Source organism: Branchiostoma belcheri, unplaced genomic scaffold, assembly GCF_001625305.1.
Source record: "Branchiostoma belcheri isolate BF01 breed outbred unplaced genomic scaffold, Haploidv18h27 scaffold176, whole genome shotgun sequence".
Taxonomy (NCBI): Eukaryota; Metazoa; Chordata; class Leptocardii; order Amphioxiformes; family Branchiostomatidae; genus Branchiostoma; species Branchiostoma belcheri.
In genome coordinates this window covers 468,611-484,844 of record NW_017803224.1, presented here as the reverse complement: position 1 = coordinate 484,844, position 16,234 = coordinate 468,611, and the positions used below count along the sequence as shown (strand labels likewise).

The following is a 16,234-nucleotide window of genomic DNA, read 5'->3' as shown; positions in this document are numbered from 1 at the left end:
CAGCCCACAGCAAACGTATACCAAGTCCCAGACATATCCGTCCACCCAACGCGAGAAACGGGTGCGAACGCAATTTTCGTCTTCCCTCACAAAACCTCCGCGCTCGGGATATACATCCCTACCCGGAGGTAATAAAAACAGGTCTAGGCATCCTATTATAGGTTTAAATGCTATGGAATGAGCCATGAAGTCAACACAAACGGCTGGGTTAAAATTTTAAACATTGAATTTTGAACTTTTAATCAAACCACTGCAATGATAGATGGGAAAACTGTAACAACTAGGAAGAAAAGGACTTTCCTCAACTGTTGGGGGCAAAACATGAGCATTTTTCAGTTGATTCAGGACCAGAATCAAATTTTTTTTTTTTGCAAATCAGAAAAAAACGAAGAGGCGAATCCGAGAACCAACAAATTAAATTGGTGTGGCCTAAAGAGTGAATAGTACACAGCCTACAAATACAATGTATTCTGCTCGATTTCATGCATTCAGTGTGCGTAGGCTTTCTTGTATCAGATGTTCCCAACAGGAAGAAGTGTTTTGGGAGGGGCAGTTGCCTCTGAAACTAAATCTTTGGCATGTTCCTGACAGGACAGGATAATCTCATTGTAACCTTGGCACAGTTTCAAACTACTCCATCATTCTACTGTTGGGTGAACTGCTGCATTATGACTTTGTATGTGTCAGCTGTCACCTAAGATAATCCTTCAGGAAGTTTTTAATCCTTTTTAGGCCACACCAATTTAATTAGTTGTTTCTCAGATTTTTTCAGAAAAAATATGAAGCGACAGGGTGAAAAAAAAACAGGCCATGGCACCCCATGATGGCCGGAAATGTTACAATATGAGCCATGAAGTCATCAGATCAGGCTGGTTTATAATCAAAACGATAGATTTTGAACTTTTAATGAAACAAAATTGCATTGTTACATTGAAAAACTTTAACAACTAGGAAGAAAAGGACTTTCTTCAACCGTTGGGGCCAAAATAATTCTTTCAGTGAGCATTTTGCAGTAACTGTTGATTTAGAACAAAAAAAATTTTTTGTTTTTTTTGCAAATAGGAAAAAATGGACAGGGCGAATCCGAGAAACAACAAATTGAATTGGTGTGACCTTACATGCAGACGATTTTGATGCACGCAATTTAAAGTTATAAGAAACACTATTGAATAAAATCTTGAACCAAAGCACTACAATGCACCCTCCCGAAAATAAGATTCGGTTGCTAAAAATGTGATACTCTAAAAACGTTATGAAACAATATCTCGTTCTTGTTGACTTTAAACCCCCTAGTGACAGTTTATATTCTTGGAAAAAAAAAGGTCCAAGATGTTTCAGAATATATTAGTAAGAAGGGTACTTAATTTATTAAAGTCTTAAAATTATCATACAATCAGAAGTGCCCATTTTATATTGGTTATGCCACAAGAACCTTACCAGTGTTGACTAAATCCCATAAGCACTAAGGTATTTAAATCCGTTAAGCACTGTGACCAAGTGGAGCACGCGTTCTGTTCAAATGACTGCCAGTGACCTCAAATGGAACATGCATTCTGTTCAAATAACTGCAAGTTTTATTCAATGGCTATAACAACTGACATTAGGCCTTATCACACCATATACTAGTAGTATATACATGTACATGTACCTCGTGGCAGGTCATTAATCGTTAATTGATACACATGTACATTTTGTACATCATATAACGAGTGTTTTATCTTGAAAGTTCATCTGTGTCGGTAAAAGTCATTATGAAGTACAAGTTTAAACTGTAATTTCCGACACAACAAAATGGACTCACTACAAATTTTTGACTGTACAACTCCAGTCTTTGTCAAGGAATGAACAATCACCGCTTCCGTGATGTCACGCAGATAACACACGTGACTCCGTGAGCAGTGGATCATAGGTTGCAGAAAGACTGTGGCGCCCCCCCGGTCTCTGTTGAGGGATGGTTGTAATGCCCTGATGTAGATGGCCTCTTTAATCCCTCGTGCACAGAAGTCGGGTTCTGAGTCCAAGATTCTTACTTTATCCAGTGAGACTGAATGACCAGGTCAGATTCTATCGGTATAACGAGTCTTTGTTGTCCAGTTGCAGAACCTACCCCCTGACATGGCAGTTCTGGAGAAGGAGAGGTCCCACATGATGGGGAAGGTCCAGGTCCTCACACGCAGGATCTCTGAGATCGATGAGCAGATGGAGGAGGCCATGAGCGAGGTAAGAGACACAGTCAGTATGTGAAAAAGATGTTTAAAGTTAAAACTTTTGGTCCAACGCAAAAAATTCTCTCACCTAGAGCTTTCGACCAGTCACTGTGGTCTTCCTCAGTAGACTGACCCAGTGAAGCTTGTCACGTGGCTTCTTTGAAGTGTGACGTCAACACTGGGTCAAAGGTATCTGGTAGACGATGTCGGCCCCCTCGCGGTTCAATACATGAGTACAACGAAATTAACCTACGTACAAAGCAATAGATGAGTCAACTAATACTACATGTTCTTAAAGGTCTAAACAGTTTTTGATATATCTGCCTATTTGTACACAGTAAGGGTTATTACCTTCTAGGATATGCATGTCTGTTGCTTTGTGGGAGCCAGTGGGAAAATGTATACTACAAAAATAGAGACAGAATCAGTAGGAAATTCACAATAATGAGTGAAGTAAAAGTTTGCCAAAACTCATGGGTGTACATAAAACTTCATTTCATCTCTAATTGTTCATTTTATGACGATATCAGAAAGCAATTATTTACCACTGTTACCAAAATGCTCCCTTACTTTTCCCACTATCCCCTACCTTGAGAAAACAATTTTACTACTAAAATCAAAGAACGCACATATTATAGAAGAAGTGGGTAAATTTGTCTTCCACCGCCTCAAAAGAAGGAGTCAAACCCAGCAAAATATTACAATGTAATGTTGTAGAATGTAGTATAATGTTAGACGTAGTCTCTCATACCATTGTACATGTATTTTCTTTTTTTCATACACTGTTGTTTGTACCCACAATTAGCCCTCGGGCATGTATTGTTTGTAATAAACTTTCTTGAACCTTGCAGCTTGAGATGGAGAGAGCCTTACTGGAGGGGGAGCACCAGTCTGAGAGGGAAGAACTACACCATGAAGAACAACTCATGGCCTCCCTCAAGTCCAGACAGGGGGACCTGGACGTCAGCGCAGAGAGTGAGAAACTCAAGGTAACTTGAACATCCATTTGCGACTTCACGAACTATCCTGCTAACAACAATAACGACCAGCACAAAAGGTCAAATTCAATGACCTGGGAACCCCCCCACGAGGCCCATTTCCGAACTTGACCTTCGTATTCTCAACGGCAACTTGCCAATTAAAAATCATAGACAACCATTTAAGGATTCCCGAGTTATCTGGAGTTGCTGGTGCACAGTTTGAAGTGTGCATGTGCAGTAAGTTTAGTATGTCAAAGTTTAAAGGCACCCAGTGCAGTTTTTAGAGCTTGGAGACCCGATTTTTCAACGCCAATATTCTAGCCATTTACCTACATACTGAGTTGACACAACACTATCCCAATGAATATTGACCCTCATGGAGCAAAAATTTCTAAAATTCTGACGGAAAATGGTTACTGGAAGGGCTGATTTTTAGGGTACCACCCAGAAAATATAGGACTCATCTTGGGGCTTGTTTCTGCCTAACTTCAACCTAACTTTACATTAAGTTGCACAACTGTCAGTTTATTCTTGATTAATAATTAAATTTTAGTCTGAATTAACTTTCTCTACAGTTGACAAACTGCGTACTTGTATGCTAAGGCCACACCAATTTAATTTGTTGGTTCTCGGATTCGCCTCTTCGTTTTTTTTCTGATTTGCAAAAAAAAAAAAAATTTGATTCTGGTCCTGAATCAACTGAAAAATGCTCATGTTTTGCCCCCAACAGTTGAGGAAAGTCCTTTTCTTCCTAGTTGCTACAGTTTTCCCATCTATCATTGCAGTGGTTTGATTAAAAGTTCAAAATTCAATGTTTAAATTTTAACCCAGCCTTTTGTGTTGACTTCATGGCTCATTCCGTAGCATTTAAGCCTATAATAGGATGTCTAGACCTGTTTTTATTTTTATTTTTTTTCGCCCTGTCGCTTCATATTTTTTCTGAAAAAATCCGAGAACTAACAATTAAATTGGTGTGGCCTAACATTGTTAAAGGTACAATAACTGTAACATTTTCTATTAACATTGTATGTGTAGGTGTATATTCTAACCAAGTGTATGCTCTGCTCCCTTTTTGTGCTTGTCTGTTGCCTGACTGTTGGTGTGGTTTAAGAGGGTAAGTGTTATAGTGCCATGTAGTTCTGTGGCTTCAAAAATCATAATATGGTCTGTGTGGCAAGTACAGTGTATAGGTATTTCCCTTGAAGTCCTTTTCTCACCTGAAACTATTAGAGAACTGGACTCTAACACTGTGACAGTTTTCAGCATCAATCCATATTTTTCTGTAACAGTTGTTTCCAAAAATTTTGCTCCTCATGACAGACAAATATTATATATTTTTTAGCCCAATCTGTCATCTTTGATGGACAAAAAAATTAGTGTGTAATGATAATTATAGAAAGAGATGTCATTGAACTAAGACTTAGTCCTCCAGCAAAATTTGCCCATCAAAATGCAGGAAATAGCATTTCAGAGGGTCAAGATTTCACATGATTTTACATCAAACAAACAAAAATTCAAGTTGGCTAGAACACTGGTCTAGAAATACTTGAATACTTCATTTTTTTTAACCTCCCCACCCCAAATCATGACACCACAAGCATTGCATTCTACTACTGTACTGCAGAATTGGTACAGCTGCCAACTCAAAACACTGTGAAAACCACCTTTTTTCCTTCTACTGCAAAATTGATTCCCTGCAAAAATTAAACCAATGTACAGTAATCATCTCAGGCAGAAATTGAATTGCTTAGGCCCGATTTAGACTAGAAACGCTTAAGGGGTTTTGGCCAGGGAAACGTTTCGGAACGGTTAACCGTTCCCGGTCTAAAGAGGAAAAAACGGTTTGTTATGGGTTTTCGCGGACCGTTTCTGAAAACCACCTCCATCGTGGTTTTCGACCGTTTCAGAACCCTTCAGCGGGGGGCCCGAAACGCTTTTTGCTAGGTCTAAAGTCAAAGGGTTTCTTGAAACGGTAAACCAGGTCACGTGTCATATGCTAATCACATGCTAATAAGCCAGCGCGCGTCCATTTTCTGGTAGATTCGTAGATTCGAAACTGTAGAAGCGGTTTGGGGAGGTCATCATAGGTCACTGTGGGTCAGAAACATCCTGCGCCACGGGCGGCCCGAAACGCTTCCGCCTCTGTGTCTAAAGACGAACCGTTTTCTGTGGCGAAACGTTTCGTACCGTTTCGAAACGGTATACCATTTCTAGTCTAAATCGGGCCTAAGATTACAACTTAAGTTTCTTTTGCCACAATCCGCCATATTAGGCCACAGAAAGTAAATTTTATGGATGACATCCTCCGCAGACTCCAAAGCTAATGTGAGAGGGCAAAAAAAAACAAGATTCCTATATTTTTAAATTTTGACATCATAAATTCTGCTAAACAAGAAATGAAACCTATATTGTGCTAACTTAATTGCCAACTATCACAATATCCATGATTTGTCAAGTAGAAACAACTTTCAAAAACTTTGAAAAAGGAAAGTTTTCAATCATTGTACAAATGTTTTTGATTCAGTGGAAACATATAAGAGGAATGAAATACATCACTTCATCAATTAAAAGTAAAAGTCAAAACTGCAATAAATCAGAGCCTTGTCTTGTCTTGATATGTTTATCTGCCATAAATGTTCCAGCATGGCAAGGCATGCAGTTCTTCCCATTTTCGGAATGTTGACCACTGTCAGAAGGCAACAAAATTTCTTCTTTTTTTTTAAATCAAGCAAAAATCAATGCGTGCACTGATGTCATCCATAAAAATAACTTGCTGTGGCCTTACCAGAAACAGGTGGTGAGATTTCCCTCCAGTCTGTACTGCAAATTACTGTAGCAAATCTTCCTTAACTTTTGGTTTCCCTGTGAAGTCCAACAGCTGAGAGCCCCACACTCCCACTACAAGAGATGGAGTCAAATTGGGGCCCGAAATTGTCTTCCTAATTCCACACAGATGTCTGTGCTAATGAACTAGCAAACGGAGAGTGTACAATGTATATGTAGAGCACATTGGCCAGGGCTCGAAATAATAATCCTTTTTGGCGACGTCTCAGGGAGGAGCCTAATGGTACAGTATTGTGTGCAGTTTGCAAGAATTCTAGGAATAGTACAGGCATTTTGTCCACAGGAATGGAATGTCCACAGGCATGTCTCTGACCCACATCTATGCCCACATTCCTGGAAACCCTTGGCAAGACCTCTCTGCCCCGGATGGCCCTACTTTCTGTGACCCTGGGGCTTGTTCACTATACACTCGGGGGGTGCACTGTATCTGTCACATAAAATAACAGCAACCACCGTCGCCATGGCAATGTATGTTTTCATTGCCAGTCTTGTTCTTTTTTTGCATAGCTGCACTGGTACAGACAACATTAAAAATTACCTGCACCAGACAACTTACATGTACATGTAACCTGCACTTCCAAATCAGTTTTTTTCCCTTTAAGTAACACTCATTTTAAACTTGAAAATGTTTGAAAGTGAAAATGAAAGTTTCTAACATTGAAAATTACCTGCACCAGGCAAATTTTACTCGCACCACTCAGATCAAAGTATTGATCGTATTAAATGTTAAAAACTATGACTGTTATAATTTCTTTTATACCTCATGTTTACTAGCAGGCAATGCAGCAAATACATACATGTACATGTTTTACATAAACACAGTACATGGACCAGTGCAGGTTAGGTGCAGGTAGACATCAGAAATACCTGCACAGCTCCAATTTTACCTGCACTAACCTGCATATACCCAGTACATGTACATGGACCAGTGCAGGTTAGGTGCAGGTAGACATCAGAAATACCTGCACAGCTCCAATTTTACCTGCACTAACCTGCATATACCCAGTACATGGACCAGTGCAGGATAAATGCATGTAGACATCAGAAATACCTGCACAGCTAAAACAATTTTCCCTGCTCTAACCTGCATATACCCCAGTATTTTGAGCCCTGCCTGCACTAACCTGCCTATGTAGGTGGTATTTGGAGCCCTGCCTTGGCTGCCATGCCACTGATGAAAGCTCCAACACGATCTGTCACATCTGTCCTAAGAGGAAATAATCAAGAACAGTATACATTACCACCTGACCTAGGTCAACAGACTTGATTGTGAGCTGTTTCCCAACCCACTGGCCTCGAAATTAACTTTTCTTCCAGCACTGTCCTGAAAATAAATTTCAATTGTCCCGAAGTGAGTTCGAACCGTCCCAACCTATTTTTCGGGAAGTATGTATGACTTCAACTTGAAGTCAACTTTATTTTGGTTACGTTCTGACATTCAGAGTGGAATTCAGGGTGACTTTTCCAGAGCCAAAAGCTGGGATATGCGCCTGATAAATGAAAGAAGGGCTGACATTTTAGATCTGATGTTGACAATTTTTTTTATTTTTTTTTGTCCCAAGGCCACACCGCCTTAATTTTATGGATGACATCCTCTGAAGACAAACTAGTGCGCTTACGTATGTACTGAGTTCTTGAGTCGTGGACCTTCGGTAGCCTGGGTGCCTGGCTCCATATTGTCGCAAATTACCATGGACTACCCAGGCCTAGAGCCAGGCCAGAGCCTCTGTGGACGTGATTTTTTTTTTTTCTTTTTTGAGAACAGACGAAAATTAATGCGTGCGCAGATGTCATCCATAGAATTAAGTCGGTGTGGCTTAAAAATTTCCCAAAGTGTATTTTAAGTTGTTAAGTTGTCCCTGCCTAAATTTTAGTGGTCAGTGACCAATGTTAATTTCAAGCCCTGCAACCAGGTTGGGTCTTCTTTCCATATCATTACCCTGAATCCCTAATAGCTTTCAATTCTCTGATAGCTTTCAGTAGAGTAGAACAAGGTACAAGATGAATTGTTAGTCACACTAGTCAGTGTGTGGGATTTGTACAGCTTCAATCATGACTGCACAGCTCTCTTTCCAAGGTACATAGGATCGAAATTGACGCTTTTAGTACTGTCCTAAGTGCCGAACGACTTCTAAAGCTTTTAGTTCAACCTCTTTGCCACACAGTACCACAGATTGTGACCCTGTTATTATTTTATTTTGTTTTTGCATGAAAAACGCACAAAGTCTCTTTCCTGTCTTAAAAAGTATTACCATCAAGTGTTGTCTTGCATGTACAACATCTCACTGCGTCTGTTGGTGTTTTTCCAGAGGAAGAAGGCTGTAGTTTCCTCACTGCATGATGGCCCAAAGGTTTTTGGTGATCTTTTCTTCAATGCGTGCTTTAAACTAACCCTGATTTCTAAGACTTCTAACAAGCTCCAATCTTTGAAGACTAAGTACTCATTTCAAAGCAGTGTTCAAAATACCTGTCTGCAGTCTGCAATCTGCAGATAGATTTTCAAGATTGCAGAAGAAAAATTTATACAATCTGCAATTTTGCAGCAGGAAAAATTGGCACTTGGGATTTGGTGCTCTTGGCCCCAAGAACAGACAACACTTAAGCTCCTGTTCTGAAACAACAGGAGCTTCTTCACTAATTTACATCAACCTTGTCTTGACCTGTTTATCTTTTGTTTCCTTTTGGACTTCCAAAAATTTGTCTTCACTAATTTGCATATCAATCAACAGTTCATGCTTTTAAACTTGCAAGATTGTAGTATAGAGGCTTGTGTATTTGCAGAAAGTATTTCCAAATTGCAGAACAAAATTTTGACTCTTCTGCAATATTGCAGAGCACTGAAAAAAAGTATTTCGACCACTGCAAAGCTACTAACAGTTGAGCTTGAATGTACTTAATACCTTAGCAGTCACTTCGATCTTCTGCTTATATTTCCTTATTGCTTTTATTCTAAATCTTGGCCTAAAAGTTTGCTCTTTGTGTAATGTATTTGACTCGGGGTTCTCTGCTATTATCTGTGTACAGTGTATAACAATGTTAGAAACTATTAGCCTTTTTAACATCCTGTTCTCTAACCACGTGAAAAGCATGTCAATGTGTGGCGTTTTCATTGTTGCTCACTATTGCAGCTAATAACCGCTCATTTGCCTAACAAACCCTAATAGCATTGCCTTTCTGCGTGCACCAAGTGTCGAACAATGCCACCCTGCTGCCCAGAAAGGCGAGGCAGGCAGCTGGCTCTGTCAAAATGGGATGGCTCACTATAGTAGGAGCAAGTTCGGGCCTTAGGCCACACCAATTTAATTTCTTGGTTAACGGATTTTTCTAGAAAAATAATGGAGTGGGCGGGCGAAAAAAATGAAAATAAAAACAGGCCTAGGCATCCTATTATGGCCCAAAATGGTACGATAGGAGCCATGGCTGGTTCAAAATTATGAATTTTGAACTTTTAATGATACCACTGCATTGAAAGATGGAATAACTGTAACAAGTAGGAAGAAAAGGACAGTTTTCAACTGTTCGGATATGAGCATTTTGCAGTTGATTCTGAATTTTTTGTGTTTTTTTTTTTGTTTTTGTTTTTTTGCAAATCAGAAAAAAACTGAAGCGGGCGAATCCGTTAACCAAGAAATTAAATTGGTGTGGCCTTAAAAAAAAACACCAAAAAAAACACTGTACACTACAGGACTAATCTTGGAAGAACCCCAGCAAGTTACAAGTCGATGTGATTTGCATGACAATAAAAGGCTTTTAGACTGCAGCTGCCAGGTTTGGACGGTGTCCAACGTTGTCAGGATGCAGGCTGAAGCCGCCCCCCTCCCCCCTGATGGGTTGGCGGAACTGTCCCCTTAACTTCTGTATCCCCTCGCTCTCTCCAGGGTAAGAAGTCGGTGGAGGAGAAGCGACGTCAGCTGGAGCTGGTGAGGAAAAAGTACGAGGACACGCGCCAGCTACTGGAGAGATGTCTGCCCAGTGAGCAGGACAGACTCATGCAGCAGTACAAGTAAGTTGATCATCTCATCATCTTCGATAAGTTGCTCATCCCTCTAAGAAGAGGATTATAAGCAGCTGCGCAGATTAGTGACTGTGTGCAAACAAAGGGTAGGGTAGGGATGGACGTAGACAAGTGCAAGGACAGGACAAGTGAAATCAATGGTGCTAGTATTACACACATTTACATATGTACAAGGACAGGGAGGCAGCTCAATGCAGCGAAGCCCGTCCCAGCTCTGCTTTGAACTAGGAGATGGACTTCACCTCCGCCATACTAGGCTCAAGTTCATTCCACTCCTTGATGGTGCGAGGGAAGAACGAGAGCCTGGGAAGAACGAGAGCCTTTAGATGTTTTGTTTCGCATAACCGGTAAACCGCCTTTAGGTGTAACACACCTGGGTTTTGTACATGTACATATAGAATAAATACAACACGGGGTATTCCGTGTCGCCCGAGGTATCGGACCGACCGCGTCAAATCGTACTATGGAAGCCCGGGCCGTACCGTAAAGTACGGCCCGGTCCAGACAGAACCTGTTATCGAACATTATTGCGGTTATTCAACTAAAATTTGCCCCCCAAAATGCAGGTGTTTCAGGGGGTCAAGATTTCAACATTTTCCCCAAAAATCATGCCTCTGCCCCTAAGATTGTCATGCCTTTGGCGCTCGACAAAATGTTCCGTCAAAATTGAGATGACAAAAAAACTTTTCAGGCTGGCCTGAACACTGGTTATACAACTACATGTAACTGTTTACGTTTTCTAAAGCTAAATCTAAATGTCGTGAGGATGACCTTTCTGTACTTGGTGGCATTTTTTTAGTATGACATTGTGTTCATGATTTTACGATCATAGTAAAAACAAATTTTTTTAACACCTCAGCCCTGGTTGGATAACTCTGGTACTTGAAGGCATGACTGCGTATTTTCTGAGCTGGTATTAGATACTGACTGTTGGTACGTCCACTTCCAGTTTATTAGTCATTAAAAGTAATTTATGATTTGTACATGATTGTATTGACATCCAGTACTCATACTGACTCATGATAAAAGTCGTATTGTCCCACATTTCCATGGATATGATCTTTTCTTACCTGATTCGCAGGTGTGGGAAATGTAATATACATGTATGAGGTTACAATGACTCACAAAAAAATCAATTCATTTTACTGTTTTCCAATATGATCCCTTTGCCCACTTTTTTGAGGAAATCTTCAATATTTTGACTTCCTAGTTAGGCCACACCAAGTAAATTTTATGGATGACGTCCGCGCGCATTGATTTTGGCCTGTTCCGAGAAAAAAAACAAGAAATTCCGCTTCCTGTAACTATGACCAAAGAGTCATGACAGTGCTGCAAATCGTCAGATTGACGTGAAACCCGTAACGCGAAAACAGGACAGGACGACAACTGCTGTTCCACCTGACTTATTGCTGTTTTGATGATGAATAAAAGACTTCTTGCTTGTTACACTGTGTCACCTCATTCAATTTGTGTCTCTTAGTATATTTCGAATCTAGGCATCTTGTTTTTTAGGGCCCTTCTTGTTTTTTTTTCGCCCTCTCGCATTAGATTTAGGGTCTCCAAAGGACGTCATCCATAAAATTTACTTGGTGTGGCCTTACATGGTATCAGGAAGAATAGATGGTGGCTTTATACAGTTTTTGATTTAAAAAGTTAATTGCAAGTTTATGCCTTTGAGAATTGCAGGTAATAGAGACATGTGAACAATGAAACACCATACAAAAGAATTACAGTAATAAAAGAGGGTAATCTAGATTTTAGAAGGTAAATTGTCTAGAACTTGTCTTGCAATGCAATACAACGTAAAGGTAAACAATACATGTACATGTAATGCATTTACTTATTGTTATCTTTCTAGACTAAGTCTATTGTTATGTTAACCAAAGGAAAACATATTCTTTTTGCTCAGTTTCTTCCTCTTCTTCTTCTTCTCATAACAAATAAGGTCAATGGCCTGAACCAGACGTCTGTCACCATGGTAACTGGTGTTGGGTTACATCATGTTGCAATTTTATAGCAGGAGGGATTTAGACTCCTGTCACCATATATGTGAATGTGTTTGAGTATAAGAATTAACAGAGCAGACCATATGCGAAGGTAATCATTAGGCATTTGCTTTGCAAATGTTACCTTTAAGTTTCTAGTTCTAGTTGAAGTTTAGCGTTAAGAGCGATATATATGAAACTACCTGTGTCAGAGAGAATTTGTAAATATTGCTCCTCAAAGAAGACGAAATTCATTTCATCTCTAATTGTCCATTTTATGACGATATCAGAAAACAATTATTTACCACCGTGTCCAAAATGCTCCGCCACTTCCCCACCTTTCCTTACCACAAGAAAAAAAAACTATTTTACTACTAAAATCAAAGAACCCACATATTATAGAAGAAGTGGATAATTTGTCCATTGCCTAAAAAGAAGAAATCAAATCCAGTAAAACTGGTACCATGTATGTTGTAGAATGCTAGACGTAGATATAGTCTCACATACCACTGTATTTTCTTTCTTATGTTGTTTGTAACTGCAATTAGCCCTCGGGCATGTCTTTGCAATAAACTTTCATTGTTTGTGTTGTAGAAAGGAGAAGGAGTGTCTGGAGTACGAGCAGAAGTCGTTTGAGGACCTGGAGTTTCAGCAGCTGGAGTTGGAGAGTAAGGTGGAGGAGGAGAAGGAGGTCGTGCAACAACAACTCCTGGAGGAGGAGCAGCAACTTCAGGACCAGATCCAGACCAGAAAGGTCAGTCTGGGCCTTTGTTTGTTTGTTTGTTTGTTTTTGTTTGTTACTTAGGGTAAGGGTAGAGAAGTTTTTGGCTTTGTTTGTCTCTCCTAATTGTATTGGTTGCATGGTGGGTGGGAGGTGATTTGACAGTTGATTGATAGGAGCAACAACTCCAGGACCAGATACAGACCAGAAAGGTCAGTCTGGGCATTTGTTTGTTTGTTACTTAAGGGTACTGAAGTCTTTGGCTTTGTTTGTCTGTCCCTCAGTTGTTGTTTTTTTCACAAATTTCCTAGAATTTTTTGTGTCCTTACTGGGAGGACTTTCTTGTTCTTTAGAAAATGTCTCTCAGAATGTCTTAATTAACAAAAACTGTGCAAACTTGCATGCATATGAAAAACATGCCCCAGTATTGTCCAAAGTACTTGGCTTTCAAAGACATTCTAGAGGGCAGGACACAATTAATTATCAGGAAGATACTAATACGTAATAGCTTTATAGCACAGTCACTGCATTGTTCTAAAAATTAGATTGTCTCCTAGGGTAGTCCCTACCTTAGTCGCTACATGACCTGTGTAGAAAATATGGATATAAATTGTCAATTCTTTCGTTAAACATTTCTACTTCATGTCTTTATGTCTCGCCTTTGTTCATAAATGTCTCTATAATTATGATACCAAGTAATTAATGATGAAAAAAATTTGCTTAGAAATGGCAGTAAATGTCAATATCAGACAGATTTCCTCATCCAGAATATTTTTTTTGTTTTGCTGTCCTGAAATTGCATTAGAAGTCAAGCGTGGTGGTTCGGTGTTCGTCAAAACTTCTCCTGTTTTTGTTTGTTTGTTTGTGAGTGAAATTACAATGGATGAAACTGAGAGTACTGCTGAGTCATTTTTCCTCCCTCCCCCTGACAGCAACGGCTGTTCCAGCTGGAGAGACAGCTGAAGGAAACCATGCGCCAGTCACAGCAGGAGACAGCACGGCTGGACGAGGAAAGGAACATCTACCTGGAACAGCTGCAACAGGTAATATACCTCAGGGCTCGAAATTCATTTTTGGGAATACATGTAGGTTCACTGATGCACCCAACCTAAAAAATTAGGTGCACAAAAAATGTTTTGGGTGCATCATATAAAACAAAACCTAACTAGAAAGGCCGACATTTGCTTGGGAGCAAATACAGCATATTTCAGTCCATCTCCCTCCCACGCAAAAGTGGACTATTCCAAACTTACCACAGTGCAAAACTGGCAAAGGTTCTCAAATAAATGAATTAAATAGTAGCTATGTAATTGAGAACAAAGATGCAAGAACAAGCACTTTGAATCTCGAAAGCTTTACTAATCTTATTACAGGTATGCAAAAACTAACAATGATGAGATTTGATACATTTTGAAGGTGCAATGTGACCACTTAGGTGCAATGTGACCTCAGGTAACCCGCAATGGAACACGTGTTCCATGGATGGAACTGGCCATTCTTTAGATAGAACATGGAACGGGTACAGCACTTTTGGCCCTTTTTTGCTGAAAATAGCCATTAAAGTCCCCCAAATGAGTCATTCGGAAGTGGTGTATGCCAAATACATGACTGCTATTCTGTAGACACACGTTCAACGTACCCTTATACGGAATGTCATATCATTTGGTTGTAATACCAGGGCTCAGGATCCAAAAATCCATTTTTTGTCGAAAAATGCCCCAAAAAACCTTCATAAAAATTTTTCAAAGGCATGTTTCAAAAAAATGAAAAAAACGTCTGGGGGTATTTGCCCACTCTACCTCCATGCCAAATTACAGGTCATTTGGCTGAATGATGGCTGAGTTGAATCCCTGTGACTGTTTGGCAGGAGGAGGAGGAGAAGGAGAAACATGAAGGAACACAATATATTTCATCCATACCATGGTATGGACTGAAATATAATTACAACCAAGATGTTATTAATATATTTCTGATGCTTAGACACCAAGAATATCCTGTACACTATTTTACATTTGATAATGTACAAAAATATTTGGGTACACCAGTGCACTTGGTTGGCTAGTGTTCAGGGGAAGGTTCTGAATGTGTGACAGGGTGCCTTCTGACTATAGTGCAGAATGCTACGAATGAGTAGATAACATCGCAGACTAACCCTAGTGGTATGTGGTTGTTTGGAGCTGGCATTTCAGGAGCTCGGTGAATTGTGGTAAAAGAGGGTTAGATACATTGTTTTCTACACCTGCATAGCTGCAGACATTCCCCAGGTATCAGTATCACTCTAAATGCATGTATTTTCACGGGGATACATTTTTGTGGTAGACCTGAACATCTTTAAGTACATTGAGTACAGTCAGACCTACCAAGGTGACCACTTCTTCAAGCAGGCCAACTGTCCATGGTGACCACTTTTTCTTTACTAGTCAGTGTAAAACTACATGTAAAAGCCATGAAGATATTGGTATTGTCTAGCCTCCTTCGCAGTCTTGTTGGGCGTGGGCGTAATTTTTTCTCTGAGCGACGCTAGTAATATGCCGCCGCGAGGGACGATTTGCTGCCGAGGGACTTGTGCCACGGAGAGAAGGTTTCCGCGCTCCAACAAGACTGCTTCCAATCGGCGAGTTAAAAGGACCTCGGATTAAGCCAGCCTTTCATAGAGGCTATTAACATGTTCGTGCAGGTCCAATTCACATGTTCGCGCAGGTCCAATTCACATGTCCGCGCAAGGGTAATTCATAGATACGCATGACACGCGCTCGCCTTTGTCAACGGTTGGTTTTATTAGCTTGCGTTACGTTATAGTCGAAGGTTCCAACAGAGAACATTGGTAATGTTACAACAGGCATTGCTGTGCATATTTAAGCGTCCCATGCAAACAAACCAAGACAATTTGCAGTACTATTTTTGCTGGTGCAATGTGCAATTCTTTCTATTACGCAACTTGCTACGGAGCGGTGTGTTACCCTCCCATGGTCAGTGAGATCAACCCGCCACCAAACAACATGGCGGCACTTTGTTTATCTGTCGACGTCCCCCAGCAATATCACAGTTTAGCTTGCGGGTTCCTGTGGTAGTGATTTGTTCAAAGTTCTTTTTCGTAGCAGCAATGTCTCCGGGATTTTGTTGAGTGGATAGGGCTCGGTTTTCGGGAATGGTTGGCGTTCTACCGACGAGTTGATCGGCGACCGCTGGAAAGTTACAAGTTTTGGCTCGTCGATCAACGGGGCGTGAACACCACCCTGCACTGGTGGCGTTTATTGCGGGAAGTTCACACATCCATGCCAATCGCTCCTAAGTGTTTTTTGATAGCCCTTTTAACTCGCCGATTGGAAGCAGTCTTGTTGGAGCGCGGAAACCTTCTCTCCGTGGCAAAAGTCCCTCGGCAGCAAATCGTCCCTCGCGGCGGCATATTACTAGCGTCCCTCAGAGAAAAATTACGCCCACGCCCAACAAGACTGCGAAGGAGGCTAGGTATTGTCAATGTC

The 16,234-nt window shown here is 40.5% G+C and overlaps 1 protein-coding gene across 6 annotated transcripts in view; it reads left to right on the top strand.

Annotated features, from left to right (window-relative positions):
* LOC109467146 (pleckstrin homology-like domain family B member 2) overlaps positions 1 to 16,234 on the top strand; it is a 41,702-nt gene that overhangs the window by 6,518 nt on the left and 18,950 nt on the right. For 4 of the 6 annotated variants that reach the window (XM_019765085.1, XM_019765083.1, XM_019765084.1 and 1 more), the window contains exons 2-8: positions 2,095 to 2,220; positions 3,059 to 3,196; positions 4,299 to 4,301; positions 8,341 to 8,382; positions 9,910 to 10,034; positions 12,626 to 12,785; positions 13,685 to 13,795. In XM_019765085.1, coding sequence (XP_019620644.1) covers positions 2,095 to 2,220; positions 3,059 to 3,196; positions 4,299 to 4,301; positions 8,341 to 8,382; positions 9,910 to 10,034; positions 12,626 to 12,785; positions 13,685 to 13,795 — 705 coding nt within the window. The remainder of the gene's footprint in view (positions 1 to 2,094; positions 2,221 to 3,058; positions 3,197 to 4,298; positions 4,302 to 8,340; positions 8,383 to 9,909; positions 10,035 to 12,625; positions 12,786 to 13,684; positions 13,796 to 16,234) is intronic. The other 2 variants (XM_019765082.1, XM_019765081.1) reach the window with 2 other exon arrangements.